At 37.2% G+C, this 19,546-nt stretch overlaps 2 protein-coding genes across 9 annotated transcripts in view; both read right to left on the bottom strand.

The window, feature by feature from the left end:
• tanc1a (tetratricopeptide repeat, ankyrin repeat and coiled-coil containing 1a) overlaps nucleotides 1-3,476 on the bottom strand; it is a 74,000-nt gene extending 70,524 nt beyond the window's left edge. For all 4 annotated transcript variants that reach the window (XM_082136677.1, XM_082136679.1, XM_082136678.1 and 1 more), the window contains exon 1: nucleotides 3,351-3,476. The gene's annotated coding sequence lies outside the window, so the exon portion shown is untranslated. The remainder of the gene's footprint in view (nucleotides 1-3,350) is intronic.
• Nucleotides 3,477-5,166: 1,690 nt separating this feature from the next.
• The window catches only part of pkp4 (plakophilin 4), a 35,872-nt gene continuing 21,492 nt past the window's right edge, over nucleotides 5,167-19,546 (bottom strand). For all 5 annotated transcript variants that reach the window (XM_082136715.1, XM_082136716.1, XM_082136717.1 and 2 more), the window contains 15 exons: nucleotides 18,850-19,008; nucleotides 18,522-18,732; nucleotides 17,887-18,019; nucleotides 16,735-16,948; nucleotides 14,705-14,888; nucleotides 14,284-14,401; nucleotides 13,446-13,637; nucleotides 11,940-12,113; nucleotides 11,311-11,461; nucleotides 10,977-11,169; nucleotides 10,693-10,777; nucleotides 8,654-8,771; nucleotides 8,353-8,484; nucleotides 7,549-7,622; nucleotides 5,167-6,231 (listed from right to left, as the gene is read on the bottom strand). In XM_082136715.1, the coding sequence (XP_081992841.1) occupies nucleotides 5,992-6,231; nucleotides 7,549-7,622; nucleotides 8,353-8,484; nucleotides 8,654-8,771; nucleotides 10,693-10,777; nucleotides 10,977-11,169; nucleotides 11,311-11,461; nucleotides 11,940-12,113; nucleotides 13,446-13,637; nucleotides 14,284-14,401; nucleotides 14,705-14,888; nucleotides 16,735-16,948; nucleotides 17,887-18,019; nucleotides 18,522-18,732; nucleotides 18,850-19,008 (2,378 nt within the window). In that variant the 3' untranslated portion in view covers nucleotides 5,167-5,991. The remainder of the gene's footprint in view (nucleotides 6,232-7,548; nucleotides 7,623-8,352; nucleotides 8,485-8,653; nucleotides 8,772-10,692; nucleotides 10,778-10,976; nucleotides 11,170-11,310; nucleotides 11,462-11,939; nucleotides 12,114-13,445; nucleotides 13,638-14,283; nucleotides 14,402-14,704; nucleotides 14,889-16,734; nucleotides 16,949-17,886; nucleotides 18,020-18,521; nucleotides 18,733-18,849; nucleotides 19,009-19,546) is intronic.

Here is a 19,546-nt window from a genome sequence, read left to right as displayed (position 1 = left end):
ATGGGAGAAACTATCCACAGAACCACCACGACATCTGTTTTCTCCACTCTTCCAATGGGTTTTTATTTACAGTAAACATGACATCATGGTGCGAGAACATGATGTCACCATGATGACATCCACAGAGCAATGACTAACCGAAATTTATACAGTAGATCTGATGATCTAACTGATTTGCAATACTTTAGACATCTGAAGTAGATTAAAACATTGCAAGGCAAATTTTCCAATTTCAGATCCCACTTCAATACAGCCAGTAACCAAAGCTAAATCTCGCCATCAACATAATGTGTGTTGAGTTGATGAAAAAGAGAAGGATGTTCAAAGGCATAGTCTATTTGAATCCGTTTGGATGGCAGTGTAACAATCCACACTTCATTTCACTAACCTATCTATAGACACCCTCTGGACAATAACTAGCCCAGCCTTTCAGTCCAGCTCTTTTTTCAGGTCAAACATTAGCTCATTCTCTCCTGCTGAGTTAAACACAGTCAATTAAACTATTAGTCTGCCATTAAAACACTAGAGCGACTTTAGCAATAGCAAGACTGTGCAAGCCTGTACTTCCATTAATGAGTAAACATGGGAAAAGCTCTAAAGGTGTTGACAGGGATATGGAAAGCTGGTGTTCACGACGTCCAAACAAGTACTAAAACGGAGACCGTGTATCACTCACTAGATCGCTTCTGGAATTACTGATTAAATGAGCAGTTCTTGGGATTTGATGATTTTTCCAGTCATAACTACTTCTGTGGCACTCTCTCTTCAGCTGCCAGAATTCCTCTACAAAAACAACCATCCCTTTTCATTTTATTACGACTTTGCAAGTCGCTGGCTTCTGAGGAACTATAGAAGACATTAGGGCTCGCATTGACTAGTCGGGTAGTCGACTACTTTAACCACTATTCGTGCTGTCGGAAGCCATAAAGTACTCGAGTGAGAATAACCACACAACGCACTTGTTTTTCTTAACGCAAACCAACCAGCCATGACCCTGACCAAAGGGAATGAGGCAGGAGGATGATGACAGTGAACAGAAATTTGTCTTATTCTATTATAAACTACTGAGTAAAGATCTAAGAGATGCGAGTACAGATCTGTTATTGTTTTTACAGTTGAAGACAGAAATGATATGTTCTATAGTACCTAACTAAAATGAATTGTATTAATATATTTATGCACATATTGTTCGATGTCAAAGACGCGGCTGTTAAAGTTATATAATGATGCTTGTCAAATTACAACGTGTTATATACAAAATTAAACCAGTTATTTTAATTCATTTTATAATAGGACTTCAGGAGATGTAATTGTTGCAACTATTGGGGTGACAATTAATAAACACTTGTCGGTCAGTTTTAATGACAATTAATGACAGAATTTTCATTTTTGGGTGAACTATGCCTTTATAGAGTGCATTAGTACCCGCCCACTTTTTCAGTGTATTTTTTCCCATAGGGATTTTTATTTTATTTTTATCTTTGCTAAAGTGTCATAACTTGGAAAGCAATGAATGTACAAAGCCAACCAGCAGAGGTGAATCACAACATTACACATTTTGGGGGGGGAAAAAAGACAAAGGTACAAGACTGTACTTAATGGCTAATGAGGGAAAGAACTACAATCCCATGAAGCACTGCAAATGCCAATCGAATTAAACTAATCTAAAATCTTTTTAAAGTAGCTGATTCCATCTGTAGAAACAGCTACTTTAATTCATTCCCTGCAAACTCTTTTGGCACAATTTGCTCGCCGAGACTCTGATATTGGAATTTTCTGTACAGAATCATGGGTAATGTAGTTTCACTGTTAAATAAGATTTTAGTTGAAATAACGTGAACAGATAGATACAAGAAAAGCATATATCATCAATGATCAGCCTTGAAGCTCACAAGAGGTTTTTAAGGTGTTATTGTTAAGAATCAATTTCCCTAAGGAGAAATTATTTTTTTTACTCACGACCGTACTGGACTTTTGCACATAGCCAACAACTATCCTAAATAAAGATGGCACACATTACTGCAAATATAGAGACCTTTTCATAAAGCTGTTATGGAAACAGTGCAAGGAATGCTCACAGTGAAAGTGCAAGACACTGAAGGAACATAAGTATTAAGCTGTGGGATAAGGACAATATCTTCTTTCACGAAAACCCACAAGGCATGTGGTCCATGCTCTTGATTTAGCAAAATTCAGTATAATTTGATAGGGTTCAATAGAGCGTGCAACAACAGATTCGGTGATCAGAACAATGGCAGCAAGCTTCAAAAATGAAATCCTACTCTGCTTACCACAAGTGATCTGATTACTTTTCAGGCCGAGGGCAGCAATAACAGAAGTCTACGGAACTGAAAACATTAACTAACTGAATCAAGAGGGCTTTAGGGTACAGTGTGGAAAAGAGACATGAAATGCAAGGTTTTAATGACAAACATGCATGGAGGAAAGGTTCAGCTGACCTTTACAAATGCAAGAACAAACACATTCCATTACTTTGTCAAAACTAGTATAACGTGTGTGTGTGTGTGTGTGTGTGTGTGTGTGTGTGTGTGTGTGTGTGTGTGTGTGTGTGTGTGTGTGTGTGTGTGTGTGTGTGTGTGTGTGTGTGTGTGTGTGTGTGTGTGTGTGTGTGTGTGTGTGTGTGTGTGTGTACACACCTGTTCAGTGTCAGTTGGCTCCTGACCCTGGCTGGAAAGTCTCAGGTACATCACATTTCTTTCTCTCAAAAAGAGCATGTGTGTAAAGAGGGAAAGAAACTTTCAAGTGGCTTTTCAGGCTTCAAGTGTTGATTTAAAGGTCCAAAGTTCCTGACCGTAAGTATTTGCCACTCAAAATATCCACATGTGATGCCTAACTCTTTTCCATTCAGTGTAGAGCAGTATTGTGTGGCTCAAACATTTTCTCTAGCCTAAAGTTTCAAAGAAACAGTTTCAAGAAAGCAGCTGTCACATACTTAGTCTGCAAAACAGGAAAAAATAAAAATCCCTTGTATAGTTGAGCAAAAAAAAGATCAACAAACAAATATTAATCAGGATACTAAATTACTGAACTATTTTGAGTAGAAATTATGATCAGTGTTGCACGTGACATCAGAAACATCACAGCATGACAGACCACTCAATCACTGGTTAACTTAATCTATCCAACAAAAGACGCTTATTAAACCACTTTGAAGTAAATAACACAACTGGTAAACAACATGCTCTGAAACGCGAACGTTTGACATCAACACGAACGCTGCAGAATCTCTATGTAGAGACTTCACGAGACCAAAACTCGCAAAGGATGTCAGATTTAACTTTGTTTCGTGTACACAGATGTTTCAGAATTAAAGCTTGTAGGAAACTTACCTGTTTTAAGAGAGATACCACGCAGACTCTGCCTCACACACGCGTTTCTCGCTCAGAATTACTTCATGACTGGAGTGAGTGAGTGAGTAAAGGAGTGAGTGAGTGAGTGAAGGAGCGCGTTCCATCAACTCCTCCCTCTCGCGATTCCCTCAATCAGTCAGTCAAGAAACGGACGCACGCTCCCGCCTCTCTGAGCGGGGAACGTGACACAACTTTCTTTCAGTATTTTTTTAAATACATATAAAATCCTATTTAAGATGTGAAATCATGCCTCCATCAAATATCTCAAACTCACACATTTTCACAAGATGACAATAATCATTATCATCAGAATTAATTGAACTGACTGAATACTAATTTCATAAAATAATTTTAATACATTTTAATAATTAATTTTAATACTTTGGTTTGAGCAGTTTTTATGTAACTTTTTTAAATATTTAATCATTTCATAAAAATTAACATTTACATAATTTTCCTGAAGGTTTTGGTGCTGAAAACAACAGCAGTAAACAGCAATGGTTTTCACTTATGACATAACTTATCATAATCATCTTATCAATTTGCTACTTATAGCTAAATTTAGTATACATAAATATAAATGTAATTATAATTTAAAGGCAGAAGTTCAACAATATAAAAACAATATTAAGTTTGAAAGCTAAGAAAGCTGTAAAAACATTTTAATGTTTTTAATTCATTTATATTATTTATATATTATTTAATTTAATTTATATCTTTTGATTTATTTATTTTTGTTGTTTATCCTAATATTCCCTGACTGTATTTGTAAAGTAGTTCGTTTGTCTCACTTACAAAATTTTTTGGCCTGTTAGATTTAAAAAAAAAAAACTTCAAGTTAACCTTCATGCTAGTTATAAATTGTATATATATATATAAATTAATAAATTATTTATATATTAAAGTATATAAACTTTAACTTTTTTATTTCATTCCTGTTAGGTTCCAAAATATTAATTGTCTTACAATATAAAATCAAGTTATTAATTAAAAAAAAGTTCATGAGCATGACCAAAGCATATTTTTGAAAGTCCGGTTTACGCTTTTATAAATACTTTCCCTACATTACGCCAAAAGTTTAATATTTTTTTTATTTATCATGATTGACCCTTTTGTTTTCATGATACAGTGAAGGAGGAATTGACCACTAATAAATCTGTGCCGACAGTAAAAGCTCAACAGGGAACAAGAAAATAAACATACTGATGAGGATCAGGGTTTCATTCCCTCAAACCATTAGTCCATCCATTATACCCATCCTATCATATCTAGTGATATAGTAGTAGGCCTACTGCGTTCCTGTGCAGTCTTTCCCACTCTTTAGCGTCCCCGTGTGGCTATCGATGGAACAACTTTCTAATTAAAGGGATAGTTCACCCAAAAATGAAGATTGTCATAATTTACTCACCCTCATGTTGTTCTAAACCTGTATGAATTTCTTTCTTCTGCTGAACACAGAAGATATTTTGAAGAATGTTGGTAACCAGACAGTTGACGGTAGCCATTGACTTCCATAGTATGAAAAACAAATACTATGGAAGTCAATGACTACCACTGTTTGGTTACCAACATTCTTCAAAATATCTTCTGTTGTGTTCAGCAGAAGAAAGAAATTCATACAGGTTTAGAACAACATGAGGGTGAGTAAATTATGACAATCTTCATTTTTGGGTAAACTATCCCTTCAATACATATATATTGGTACTGTTCGCTGTTTGTAGTGTGAACACCTGAAAATAAAATTGAATCGTAGCTTCTTATGGTAGAGAAATAAACAACATAATCCAACATCAAATATTAAAAAAACAAATGTCATCTTTATTACATCTAAATATTCTGATAGTAATAACTTTTGCCTCCATAAGGTCTCTTACATATACACACAGTTCTACATAGCGTTTTATCATGGCACAGTTTTTTGTGCTTAGTAGCACAGATCACGGTTGTACAATAAACTGACGTAGTTGTGCAAGACTCCATGGAACATACATTAATCTTTACATTAAGTAGGCTACAGCAATGAGATCAGACAAAATGACGTTTTTGTTTCAATTGCACAGAACATTATTAGTGTTTTTTATCTTCTTTTTTTACACTGCTATTATTTATTTCTTAGACTTTTCAGCCAATACGTAATTTAGTTACACCTTTTCATTTTGCTCAAAAACTGGGGTGACTATAATACATGCCATTAAAACAAAACATGAAAAATCAAATCATAAAAAGATGGTTCAAGTTCTCAGTAAATCAGACCTTAAACACGTGTTGCTGTTTAAAAACAGCAGATACTGAAAAGTAAATCTTTGGCTCACACTCAATCCCGGGTCAAATTCAAGTTAATTTAATGGAGCGTTTAATGTCATTATTCTCACACACACTTTCCCACTCACACCTGCAGACACAGACCCACACAAATGAAAATGAATGTCGCTGCACCGGACACACAAAACAAATGAAATTTGTTGAATGAAAATGAACCAGTCACTTCAAATGCAACAGCTTGTCCATACAACAGTCTTGGAATCCACTGATCCAGATATGTCTTAAGGAGTGACACGTCCTTGTTATATTCTATCTATGGCTACACGTTACATGAACAATTACGCACAAACGTACATGCCTACACCCATGAGTCAGGTGAGGCCGGGTAGGGCTGAGTTCTGTAAGAAGGCCTGCGTGTGGTGGAGTAGAAGTCCACGTAGTTGGTATTGGGTTTGAGCACCTGCCTCTCGCTCACCACGGGATAGCGGACCGGCTCGTCCAGGTAGGCGTCCTCGTAGCCCATCGGAGACGACAGGTACATTCCAAAAGTGTCATAGGTGCTTTGATTTGTGTCATCTGGGTAGTAGAGCCGGCCATGCTGAGAGAAGAGACAAAATGAGTGCCGTTTGTGTTCATCATTTACATAAATCATTTATATGTATAAACAGTGACAACAAATTACTTTTTCTAAACATAATCTAGTGACTCTTTCCTCACAAGGTGCTTTATTTGCCTGTTATATTTGTTCAATTTTTGTATTTTATATATATATTGTAAATATAAATACAAGGAAATAATAAAGTCTCTCTAGGTTTCAGGGTTATGTTTCAACACTTACCATCATAGTTATCCCACACTAACGTTTAAACTATTATTCAATGATATAAAAAGTCATCTAAAATATCTCCTCTTTTAACATCACTTTATCTTATATTTTGGTAGGTTGGTCAGAAGATGATCTTAATTTGGTAACCCTGTTTCAATTTCTTTTTTCTTTTTTTACAGTAAACAACTAAAAATCTAACTTATTGTAGAAATATCAGCATTAAGGCTTTTTCACATTAACATAAAAAGTTACATTTTCACATACAATAAATTAGTTCAGACAGGCTGAATGAAAATACATGTTCTCTCTGTGACATTAGGAGGCACTTATAGAATAGCAGAAATACCCTGGTTTCGGAAACTTTCCGTTTCTGACAAAGTCGTAGTTTTATGTAACAGCGGCAGCTCTGGGCATGTGACCAATAGCGCGAATCTTATTGGCTGCCAGAATGTTTCACAGCGAAATGGAAAACAAGATCAGAACACAACTCTAGTTGCATTGACGGCATCCAAATGTTCGCGTCAGTCTGACGCATTGACGGCAGCTTGTTCAAATAAAATATTTTGCACCGAATATTCATCTTGATGAGATCTTTAAACTCTAATAAACATCTTGAAGTGTCATGATTTAAAGCTCAAAGCTAGTAACAGCTTGTAAAATATTAAATAAATAACTGTAAAACTGTTACTTTTTTAATGTTTTGTACATCCAGATATATACTAATATTTATTCATTTAATTTGAGATGGCACAATGCAATTTATGAGCATTTGGAATAAGAGATAAATATTTGAAATCTTACAAAAAATGTTTTACATTTTACCTTATAAATATTAAAAAACGTTATATACGGTACTGGTTTCATACAATGGACCCACATAGAGTGAGACATTAAACTCAGATGCTTGTTTTATTAGTGGTCAAGAAAAAAAGCCAATGGATTATGTAAACTTCATCTGCTGGGATTAGACGCATTAAATCTACATCAATGGATATCCTTTGCAGAGGGCATATGGCATCTGGGCTCAGCTGGCTTCAGATTTAGCAATTTCTTCTTTTGTTCTGTGAGGCGAGCAAGAGTTAAACTCACCTGTGACCTGTGGGACTCCTCCGCTGAAGGAGAGGGATAGGAACTGATGAAATAGGCTGACTGCTTTCCAGACCCTAAACACATATAAACACAAATATTAAAACACCTCATTAAATGCTTGTATGTACCAGGTATAGTTATGACCATCCATGTTATCTAATAATTTGATGTTTAAACGCGTTATATTTTATATAAGAGTACAGTCGGAAACGGTTCAACAGACCTAATGAAGACCTCACTCACACTGAACCCACATTCTGAATCGCAGACACATAATCAGACCCTCCAGGTTGAAGTACCACCAATCAATGAAGAGTAACTACGGAGGTCAAGTGCTATTAAATGAATGACCATTACGGCTTCCGACCAGACAGGGAAGTAAAACTGATTGCTCTATTAGTTGAAGAGAGCATGGGTGAAATATCTATTAGTGCATCAGTCCAGCATCTAATTCACAGACAGATCCTTCTGTTGTTTTTCAAGAGTGCTGTTCCATAAATCATTACCAACTATGCTGCATATTTCTGAACTAAACAAAATATTCAGAAAGAAAGACTTAATTTCATCCACTGGGACTTGACAAGGATGGTGAGGGGAGAAACTTAAGATTATTGGTTAATATTGTTTTTCCCTGACTGCACACTCTTGGCCACACCAGTAGAAAAGTCATTTCAGGGGCAGAAAATTCTAATACATTTTAATGGAACATTACAAAAGCCTTATTTCTTTAAAATACTATAAAGTGTACATACTAAGAATGTGGGTATTCTTTCTGTTAAAGAATTGAACAGAGAACTTGCTCACCTGTATATTGACTTGTGTTTCTGTTGGCGTCTCCATAATAATTATGAAGTTGCATAGATGACTGGGTCCGCCGCTGATTTAAACGATGACCTCTTATACCCAACACGGCCGGGGAAGAGGTGGCACTGCCTCCTAAATGTGTGGAGGACAAAATTAAATATCGATTGTCAATTAACCATTTCAGAGTGAAAAAAAAATTAAATAAAAATAAATAAAACGACCAAATAATAAAATTAATATCAGCCTATAGAAGCAGTGAGTCATTTCCCTGTTGCTTCTACAGAATTACAATCAGACCCACCTGATTGGTTAACAGGTGACATCTGTACGTTGCTGGTTGGCAGAGTAGGTTGGGAACGGTAACGGTCTCGTTCCAGTGTTGACACTGGAGTTATGAAGTGATTCTGGTTCCATCCATCCTGATGAATCACAGAACACACAGGCCCTGTTTACACCTACTATTATTATACATCTCAGGTGATCCAATCACAAGTGGTAAGCAGACACAAAAAAAGAGTACTTTTTACTACTTCAAGTAATTTTGATGATCGTATTGTTGTTCTCTTCTAGGTTTAAACTGTTATTGTAGTGCAGTGGTTGATTTACAAGTATTATGGTTAAGAGCAATTTAAGAGCAAATGTTCACCCTTTTTTCCACAAGGCATTAGTTTATACACTATAAATTATATAAAGCATTTTGAACTTGCATTGCCTCCAAATGTGGTTTGAGTCATCAGATCAGAGCTTTTAGGACACAGTTAAAACTACAACAGTAGCTGCATTTTCCTAATCAGTATTTTTGTCTTGTTTTCCAGTTAAATATCTAAACATATAAAATAAGATGCATTTAATTGAAAAGTTTCAAGTAATATTTTTCTTGTTTTAAGCATAAATTCAACTAAATTGAGTCAAGTTTATGTTTAAAAACGAGAAACTTAATTCAAGACATTGTCTGAAGCAAATTGTTAAGTAAATGTGTGTTGTTTTAAGGATATTTAGATTTTTTTTTTTTACTGAAAAGCAAGACAAAAATACTGATTATTAAAATTGTTGCATTTATTGTAGGAGTGTACTGCATGTGTACTGAACTAATACAGTCTACAGTCAAACTCAGAGTTTCCCCTAGGATGGAACAATATTGTTTATACCGATATACTTGTGAACACATCTGAAAAATAACAAAGGACACAGAGTCAGCTGCTGCCGGATAAGTGCACAATCCAAGTCGTCTTAAACATGAGATGTGCTTTATATTAAGCGCTTCAAGCTAAATCGTAAACCTACATGGCTTGCCCTACTGTCAGATGTGTGTTGAGACGCGTTTTCCTCAGAGCGCAACATGCATCTTACAGTTGTATATTTACCACGCAAATATTTCCATTTCACATGAACGAGTGTCGGCGTTCGCATGCGTGTCAAATAAACAAAGGACATTAGAATGGAGGCGCAATAATTCTAACTTATTCTAACATAGTTTGAAAAGTGTAAGCACTTCAAATCTCTTCCCCCAATCACAACAGCACCATAAACTGCAGTGTATGTTGATGCCAGTTGCTGAAATCCTGACAGACATAGTAAACCACTTTAAACAAAAATGGTCTGTTTTTCCCCCCTGCTGTACCAAAAAACATTAGCCTAGAAATCTAGACGCACCCTAGCGGCAGCAAATTTTATATTGCAGCCAGGGTAGTCTAGCAACTTTCCGTTGACTTTCGAGCTGGAAAAAACGAACTCTAGTCAGGCCAATCACACCGTATATAGAGTCGGTGGGCGGGCTTAACATAATGATGACAGAGTTGTGACGGTTCCGTGTGAATTCCCTGCTTCATGAAAACAAAGAATGACGGCTGCTGGAGAACAGTCTTTCGAATCGGCTTTGGCCGCAACTCTGGAGGACTTGGAGTTAAGCTTTTCTTTGAGAAAAGAACAAAGAACGGCACTTAAGTCGTTCTTAAAAAAGGACGATGTGTTCGTAGTTTTGCTGACCAGATACGGCAAAAGTTTAATCTATCAACTAGCTCCGCTGGTGGGAAAACGCTCTGGTTGGTTGTAGCGCTATCCTATTGCGTGCAGAGGGAATCTGAAAGACAACCATTTATCCCGCCCCTCGGACTGAGCCCTGCCAATGGTGAGTTCCCAGACCAAACATCTTGATGTGGGTCTGGCTTGCCAGGCTAAAAAAACATACCAAACTACTTTAAAACCGCGGTACGTAGCGAACCATAATTTTTATGTACCCTTAGACTCCTAATTTATTGCTGTGCACTTTTGATTGGATTTCATGAGAAAATCATGAGAACAGCAGGGTCCCTAACCCCAGCAATGGTTGAGAACATGTACCTTTTTGTAGAAGGTGCGCAGATCTCTGTACTGCCAGAGAGTGTTTAACACCTGAGCCGCTGCCTTGACCACCTTCATGGAGTACCTACAACAGAGAACAAGAGCTCAAACACTCCTGCCCAGACTAGGAGGTCCAAAGAAAGCATCGAGGCTCTCTCTATATATTTACTTTAATCATATTAAATGTACAAAAAAAAAAGATTTTTAGGTTATAAAACGGTGCACCAACGCCAATGAAACATAAAACTGCCCACTTCAACCAGCCCATAAAAAGAGGCATGTACCTCTCCCCACGTCCTCGGCTGATTGTAACCAGTTTGTCGATGCCGCCCGTCTGGGCGAGCGCACGGGCGTTCTCCATATTCCTGCTGGTGACCTCGTGCAGGGCACAGCAGACCGCCGCCACCGTCTCATCCGACAGCAGGGAGGGCCCATTGCCAGGGAGACGGGTCACTAGGTCCCGCATGGCGTATTTTCCTTTCAAAGCAACCGAATTCAGCAAATATTTATTTTAGAAGATGCAATGCAGTTTTTAATGGCCACATAAAACCGACGTATAATAAAAACGGAATGTAAGGCATTGCACTGAGTTCATGGCAATAAGTTTGAGTGACTGACCAATGAGCTCCTTGTTCCTGGCGTCCAGAGCCATGTTACGTAGAGCAGTGGCCACAGAGCAGACCACCCTGTCATTATCCATTCTTAGTAGCTCCACCAGAATGGGCAAACCCTTTTCTTTACGTACGGCAGCACGGATGTAGGCCGCAAACTGAATGGTGAGAGAGAGAGAGAGAGAGAGAGCATAAAAGAAGGTTAACATTTCAGAGAAGGTTATCCCCTATCAGTGCGACCAGTAGTTTTACTGAATTTTTTTAAAAAAAGTAATGAAATCAAAACGTTTTTCTTAGTTCTGACTGAAAACTGTAAAAGGATGCTAAAAGGATGCTAGAAGGATGCTAGAAGTGAAAGCAAATGAAGAAAAATAAATACAACTTTTGCTGTATTAGAACCTTGAAGCTACATCTAGACAGATAGTGTGTGTGTGTGTGTGTGTGTGTGTGTGTGTGTGTGTGTGTGTGTGTGTGTGTGTGTGTGTGTGTGTGTGTGTGTGTGTGTGTGTGTGTGTGTGTGTCTAGTACATATTCTTCATCCACCAACCAATTATAGACATTCATATAATTCAGCTCTATTCTGAGCGCTGTGTCTGTATAATTCAGTTTATGGTATAGTGACCACAAGCAGCCTACCCTCCAGGTTCCAGCGGAAAGATTCTGCAGAGACCCAGCCGCCCCTTCCAGCGTGGCTGGGTTGGAGCTCTCTGCCAGCAGAGTGAGGTACGGCTTTACCACAGATGGATGCCACAGCATCTCTGCCCCCTTTGGACTTCCAGAAAAGCCTGGAATAGGCCCCACACCATCCCACTGAATCATAGGATTTCACAAACACAAAGAGTGATCGGTTAGTTTCAGATTTGAACTTATGGAAATAAAGCGTTAAATACAAAAGGAAAAAAACATTTGTAAACATCAAATTTAATATTATCCATTTACAGTATTTTAATTTATTCATTTATGTTACTGTAATTATTAATTACAATACCAAACTTAATCATAATGACAATCCATAACTTTCTCACTTTTTGACCAATGAACTTCCTCTTTCCAGTTCCAATAATTACATTCATTTAAAATAATAACAAATAATTTTTAAATAATAAAATTAACCAATAATTGAATTTTATTAGGGATGCACCCAAAAAAATATTTGTAAAAATTAATTTTCTAATTCTTTTTTTTTTTATAACTGTTTTAATATTAGACTTTTTAATGAAATTAAACAATGATATTGAATAAAATAAATAAATAATACAAGCCAATAAAATAAAATAACCACACTTTTATTGACAGTAACACTAAAATATTAAATATATATATATATCATTCTTTATTCAGTTCTATGCAACAGAATCAGATTTAACAGGATTTATTTTTTGACCAATTATCCTAATAATGTATAGTCCTACAAAGCTATTATTATCAGAGCATGTGAGCAGAGCGTAGCGGATCAGTGAACGAGAGGGTAGCGTCATTTTACCACAACGTTACAGCACAGTAGGGCTATTGCAAACTGAAACAAGTATACTACTACTACTACATCGAAATTGATATAGTTATTTGAGCGGACTGTGTTTTTCCGATGAGCAAGAGCCTTACATAAGTGGAGCGTTTGCATGGGCCGCGAGCAACTGAGCCTGTGCACAGAGCGTAATATTGAGCGGAGTGTCACACCATGCAGTAATAACGGCTAGAGCGAGAGTGAAATCTGGGCGCTGAACACTGGGGTGCGGGGCAGCATACATCTTCGGCCATTTTTCTGATTCGGCCAAAAACCAAAAATGCCATTTTCGGCTGATAATTTTTTTCAGGGGTTAAGATTCCGGTGTATCGCTATATTTTATAAATATTGCACTCACAATCTATGAATAATTTATCTACATATAAACATTTTATAGCTAATGGAAATGAGTTGTCCTACGCTATAATTAGGTCCTAGAAATGTCCTAGGCTGAAGAACAATTCCTGTAAATGTACAGCTTTCAGTGCCTCATATGAAACACTGTGCAAAGCTATTTGCAAAGTGAATTTCCCTCTCAAACAACCCCTTATCATAATTTTTTTTTTAAAGAGCACAGAAGCAGTTTTAAGCTTTAAAGAACATGGAATCCAAGCTTAGTTTATGTAGTGAGAGTTTACCTGCTGATCCTGCCAGGACCTCTTCTTCTTCTTCTTTCTGAGACCCCAGCAGCTGTAGTCGGCCTGCTTACCGGAGCTGTCCGGGCCCAGGAGCGTGTCCAGGTCCTGAGTTCCCATCAGCCGAGACGGAGGCATCTCCAACTCAAGACGGTAAGACAGGTTCCTCAAAGTGCACACACAGTTTTCCACAATCTGAAAAAGTATAGAAGGAAAGTCGTTGGTCTGTGTTTAAGATACTTTATGGAAATATTTTGTAATTTTGGTGCTTGACAGTCTCAGTCTTCATTATATTAAAAAGTGTCCTGGATATTCTTAAAATAAAATAAAAATCACCTTTTGTGTTCCATGTTTAAAAGAAAGTGAAAATGGTTCAATTAAATGAGTAAATTAAATAAATAATAACAATGGCTATGTTTATAATGATTATTATCAGTATTAATAAAAAATTTAAAGAAGTAAAATAAATGTAATGTAATACTATAATAAAAAAAAAACCATTTTCTTTTCCAGGCTGTTCCAGCAGATGGCATGCTATGACTGAGATTTTGTAAAGAAAGACCCGAAGCCGAACATCGCTGTGGTCCACCACTAGGGGCACTCAATACTATTTGGCCCTTAGAGGAGTGGCATGGAAAACATGTAACACCTTTTTATAAGCAACAAGAGCCTCTGCCAGTTCCCAGCTGTCATCGCATATACAGTCTGAAAATTAGTCAAATATCTGGCAAGAGTATATCAAACATGTTCCAAATATAAGCAACAATGCAAGTCAATGTTGTACATCAGAACTGGATGGTTTTAGATATATTCTGTATGCAATCAGAAGAATATCTCTAACCTTGCTGTCATAATCGGAGGTGTTTACACATGTTTTGATTATATAGAGGAGGGAATCAATCAGCCCTTCACAGCAACGCATCTGCCTTCTGGCCTCTTCTCCAGCTGAGCTCAGGTTCCTGAGACACACACACACACACACACACACACACATCAGAATCATGTGGTCAACAATACAATGTTCATCTGATTCAGATGAATACAGTCATTGTCACAAAGAAATGTAAACAGTGATCATCTCAGAGGTTGAAGAGTGATACTGCTACCACCAGGGATATGTAAAACCCTATATTTTTCCAAATCAGCTAGTCAGCAGGTTATCTGAACCACTATTGATTAATTGATCTTAACAGGAAGCCCTGTATAATTAGGCTGGTACACATGACCGGTCGTTTCTAAGGGGACATTTGCATGAGACTTACCTGAGGCATCCGGTGGTGTTCCTCAGCACCAAAGACGAGTGCAGTTTGAGTTTCTGGTCCTCTCGCTGCGGGGCCGCACCCCACCCGGAGTGAGGGATAATCACTGTGTTGGTAAGTGGGCCGAGAGCGTCCCGAGCGATCGTCATCTTCACAGAATCACATGACGAAAGGTTCCACAACACACCTGTCAAGACAACACCCCAAAATGTTGTAGAATAACATCAAATGCAATGGTATAGTATTAAATGAGAACGACTAGGAGTGCCAATTAAATATAAAATGAAGGAATCTATTATACATTTATGAATTAAAATATAATAAATACTAAATTACTTATTTAAACCTTCTGTGGGCACATAGAATTGCCACTGGCTAGTAAATTGTTTAGTTTTCTTGTCAGACAAACACAAAACACAAATGTACGGTATGTCGGTCAAATGTTCAGAATATTTAAGATTTCTATTTTTTAAAGAAATGCTCACTATAGGGGCTTTCGCACCGGACAGTTATAGGAACTTAGTTCTAGGACCTAGCCACCAGGGTGGTTCCCCGAGAACTAATGGTTCCCATAGGAACATTTTCCTGGTTGCATTCGCACCACAACTCTGAAGTGATGTAAGCCACGCTTGTTGTTGTGACTTTTTTTTTTTTTTACTGCGCTGAGAACGCCTGAGCACACAGCGCTCCCATTCTCCATCTTCATTAGTTTACGATCTATTTAACAATCCTGTCTAATACGTTATTAGATAGAACTGTTATACATAGAAAGTAAGACAGTAATGAAAAGTTATTAGCTTATGCCGTGTGGTTGATGTCCAGTGTTGCTAGCTGAGCAGAAATACATAATCATGTTTGGCTTGGTCACTTCAAAGTCACGTTGGATTTTCTCCTCAGTCTAAAGGTTGGAGGTTGAGAGCTCCAGTGTGAAAGCCCCTAATAATGTCTGTATTTATCTGATAAAAAATACAGTAAAATAGCAATATTATGAAATAATATTACAATTTAAAAATAACGGTTTTCTTTTTTAATATATTTTTTAATTAATTTATTCCTGTGATGGCAAAGCTGAATTTTCAGCATCATTACTCCAGTCTTCAGTGTCACATGATCCTTTAGAAATCATAACGACATACATTATTTAAACGCAGTAATTATTGTTATTATTTTTATTTATTTTTTACATTACAAGTAATTGTTTAATTTAATTCATATTTAAAAATTCAGTTAAATGTAACAATACAGTAATGAACGGATTTTTGTGTGATTTCTCATACTTAAAAAAAAAAAAAGGAAAAAAAAAAGCCAATTACTTTTCTTAATCCTTTAGCCAAATGCTTTAAATCCATTTAGCGATCAAGTTAAAACATGCCATTGGACAGTTTACAGTAGACGCGGGAGCAGATATTTTTTTGTTATTGTTTATTTCCATTTTTCATTTTAGGGTTTGCATTGAGAATGTTCTCCTTTATGAAAACTCCTTAATGTATAATAAGAAATAAAAAACACACTTGATCATTTAACAGCTCATTAGAACAATGAGAGACACATTCAGAGGAGTGCAGTAAAACTGTAAAGAGACAGTGGGAGTGCAACAAAAAATCCCGCAGACAGAGATCATTAACACAAAATAGTCTCTGTGGTTGCGAGTATGTGTGCAGAAGAGAGATTTGTTTTTGCTGAACAAACCTGCTGCCTCTGTTTGAGAAATGACAGTGAAAATAAACTCTATACATTTAGAAAACTGCTTGGGGGTGTAGAATTTTCCAGTATCTATCTAGCGATACTTAGGGTATCCAGCTTGGATAGAATGTGTGTGCGTGCAAGTTTGTGTCAGCTCAGCTTTTAATCAAATACTTTGTCCCTCCACATTAATCACAGCCACGAGTTCCATTGACTGTAATCTCTGATCTGAGCTTCACAGCTCAAACTGATATCACCACAGGAGCGAAAGAAAGCGAGTCAGAAAGAGCGAGGGAGTGAAAGAGCAAAAGAAAGACTCTTATGTCAGTCAGTCATGTGACCCCACTCACCGGTTACGAGCTCTCGCACTTCAGAGTCTGGAGTTTTTCTCAACACACGAACCAAAGCTGGGATTCCACCGGCATTCCTCACACACACTTTATTATCGTCGGTGGCTTTTCCGTACACGAGGTTCCGCAGAGCTCCGCAGGCGTTCCGCTGAACTTCCAGGGTTTTGTGGTCAAGCAGATCCACCAGGTGCCGGATTCCCCCCAGTCGACACACCTGGAAGCATACAGTAAGAGTGTGCAAGTGCTTCTCTTTCTGCTAACTAGCTAAAAGTAGACACATTTTTCAATAGCATACTAGTCATTTAACTGCTATTTCAAAAAACTGTAGCTTTTCCAGTAATGACCAGCAATTTATTCAACACGAAATGTTAAAACCCTACATTTATCACATTGTTTGCACAAGCAGCTTTGTAGCCAAGCAGACATTTATTCATGTGAATCATTAAATTAACAGTCATAATGAAATGATTCACTAAAATGAACCAATAATTCACTGGTTTGGAGTTCATGCATAGTCCCTGTGAGCCATTTTACTTCTATATAGGATGCGTTTGCCCTATTGTCCTCCTAAACACTGACAACACTTGCTTTAGCAGATAAACACTATCTGTTTAAACGTTTGGGGTCGGTTTTGTTTGTGAAAGAAGTCCCTTATGCTCACCAAGGATTCATTTATTTGATTAAAAATACAGTAAAACAGTAATATTGTGAAATATTGCTACAATTTAAAATAACCGTTTTCTATTTATATATTTACATTTAAATGTATTCCTGTGATGGCAAAAGTGAATTTTCAGCATTACTCCAGTCTTCAGTGTCACATGATCCTTCAGAAATCATTCTAATATGCTGATTTGGTGTTCAAGAAACATTTATTGTTATTACAGTTGAAAACAGTTGTGCTGCTTAATATTTTTGTGGAAACTGTGATACATATATTTCATTATTGTGCTTTCTTTCAAAAAGACCCCAAACTTTAGAACAGTAGTGTACACATTTAAAATCTGCAGTTATTATAAATAATGATGCCTCATCCTGCACTACACAGATTTATATCCAAGATTTTTGTCCAAATAAATGAGCATAAAGAAACTAAATAAGGCTTTATTAAGTGCAGTGTGTGAGTGTGTGAGTGTGAGTGTGTGACCATACCTCTGCCTTTATGCGGTTATCTCCGTAGCAGAGGTGCTGTATGTACGCTGCAGCATTGGCCTGGACAGAAGGGAAATGATGCTGCAGCATCCGGATCACCTCTGGCAGCTCAGGGTCTCTCCAGGCAAACTCCCTAACACCCCCACAGGCATACAGAATACAGATGTCAAACACACATACAAAGATGAAAAATATCCCACATTGACAAATTAATGTTTGCAGATTTAAATAAAATATTCTAATCTTTTCACTCATAATACTAGTATTTACATGTTAGCATCAGGGCAAACAACTAAATACATCAAATCGTTCCAGCTTCTATTTTTCCTCCAATCACATTTGTCATTAAAATATGCACTGCAAATGTGATTGAACGCTCAGGCGATCTGGTTTACATTTTCTGTCAAATTTACGTTCTGTCTGCAAACTAAACATGCCTAAAAATATGATTACAGAAACATGCACAATGTTGTGAAGAATCAACAAATATACAAGTTAGAATAATGCGGAAGACATGCTGGGTTTCCATTTACAAGTAAATTCTTCATGTTTTAAAAGTCAATGATTTCAAAGCTGGTCCTAAATCTTTTCTTGAAGCACTCTGCAACGTTTGTTGACTCGATTCGGCTTTTCACCTTGGATCTTTGTGAGCACTGTCTATGGAAGGCGAGCGTGTGACGGCGTTGTCGACGGCAGCTGCGTGTCTGTTGTAGTTCGAGTCGGCTTGGCGGTAATGGGCGGGGCGATAGGTGTCAGAGTGCGTTGCCATGGAGCCCATTGAGAATAACCCTCGCTGGTACCTCAGAGTGCTACACTGACTAGTGGTCCTTTGTAAAGTACCAAACCCTGAGTGAGAGAGTTCGCAATACAGTCACTGTTAAGATTAACACTGTGGAAATGTCAGACCTCATTCACTGAGTTTGCAAAGACAGCAGTGGTGCGTGAAGGACATTCGGCACATACCTGTATTGTTTCTAGACATAGCGCTCTGGGAGCCGTGCGTGGGGCTCTGGTACAGAGGGTTCTGGAAGGTTCTGTCCTCGTATATTGGTGTGACGTGGCAGTCAGGAGAGCGGGCTTCCTGGCCTAACTGGCTGTTCTGACTATAAGAGGTTTGCAAGCCTAGATGAAGATTAGAGAATCACAGTCGGTCAATGTCATGAGTTTATACATTAATAAACAACTGACAAATCCACTCTTTAGATTAGTGCATCAAATCTATACAATATTTCTCAAAAAGATTATACTCTACTGAAAAGATCAGCTTACAATACACTCTTAAAAATAAAGGTTCCAAAAGGGAGTTTTTGCAGTGATGACACGTAAGAACTGTTCACTAAAAGGTTCTTTGGGGACCCCAGAATGGTTCCTCTAAGTCATCAAATGGTCTTAATGAAAATTGTGGCATTTACCCTTTTCTTTAATATTTTATAATGACTTTATAATTTTTTTTGTGATATTCTGCTTTTCTTTAATAATGTACAATGGCTTTTTTCATTTTTTTGTGATAATCCATTAGAGTGCAGGGTTGTCATAATTTGTTGCAGTATGATGTTCATTGTTAGATTTGGTTGTTCTAGTTATTTGATGTTTTCATGTTTGTATTTTGCTTTTTTGTAAAATGCATCTAAACATGTATACTGTATACTTGACTTGTAGA

Source organism: Leuciscus leuciscus (genome assembly GCF_965113295.1).
Source record: "Leuciscus leuciscus genome assembly, chromosome: 14".
Classification (NCBI taxonomy): Eukaryota; Metazoa; Chordata; class Actinopteri; order Cypriniformes; family Leuciscidae; genus Leuciscus; species Leuciscus leuciscus.
The sequence above is the reverse complement of the archived record's forward strand: the minus strand, read 5'-3'. Positions and strand labels throughout refer to the sequence as shown.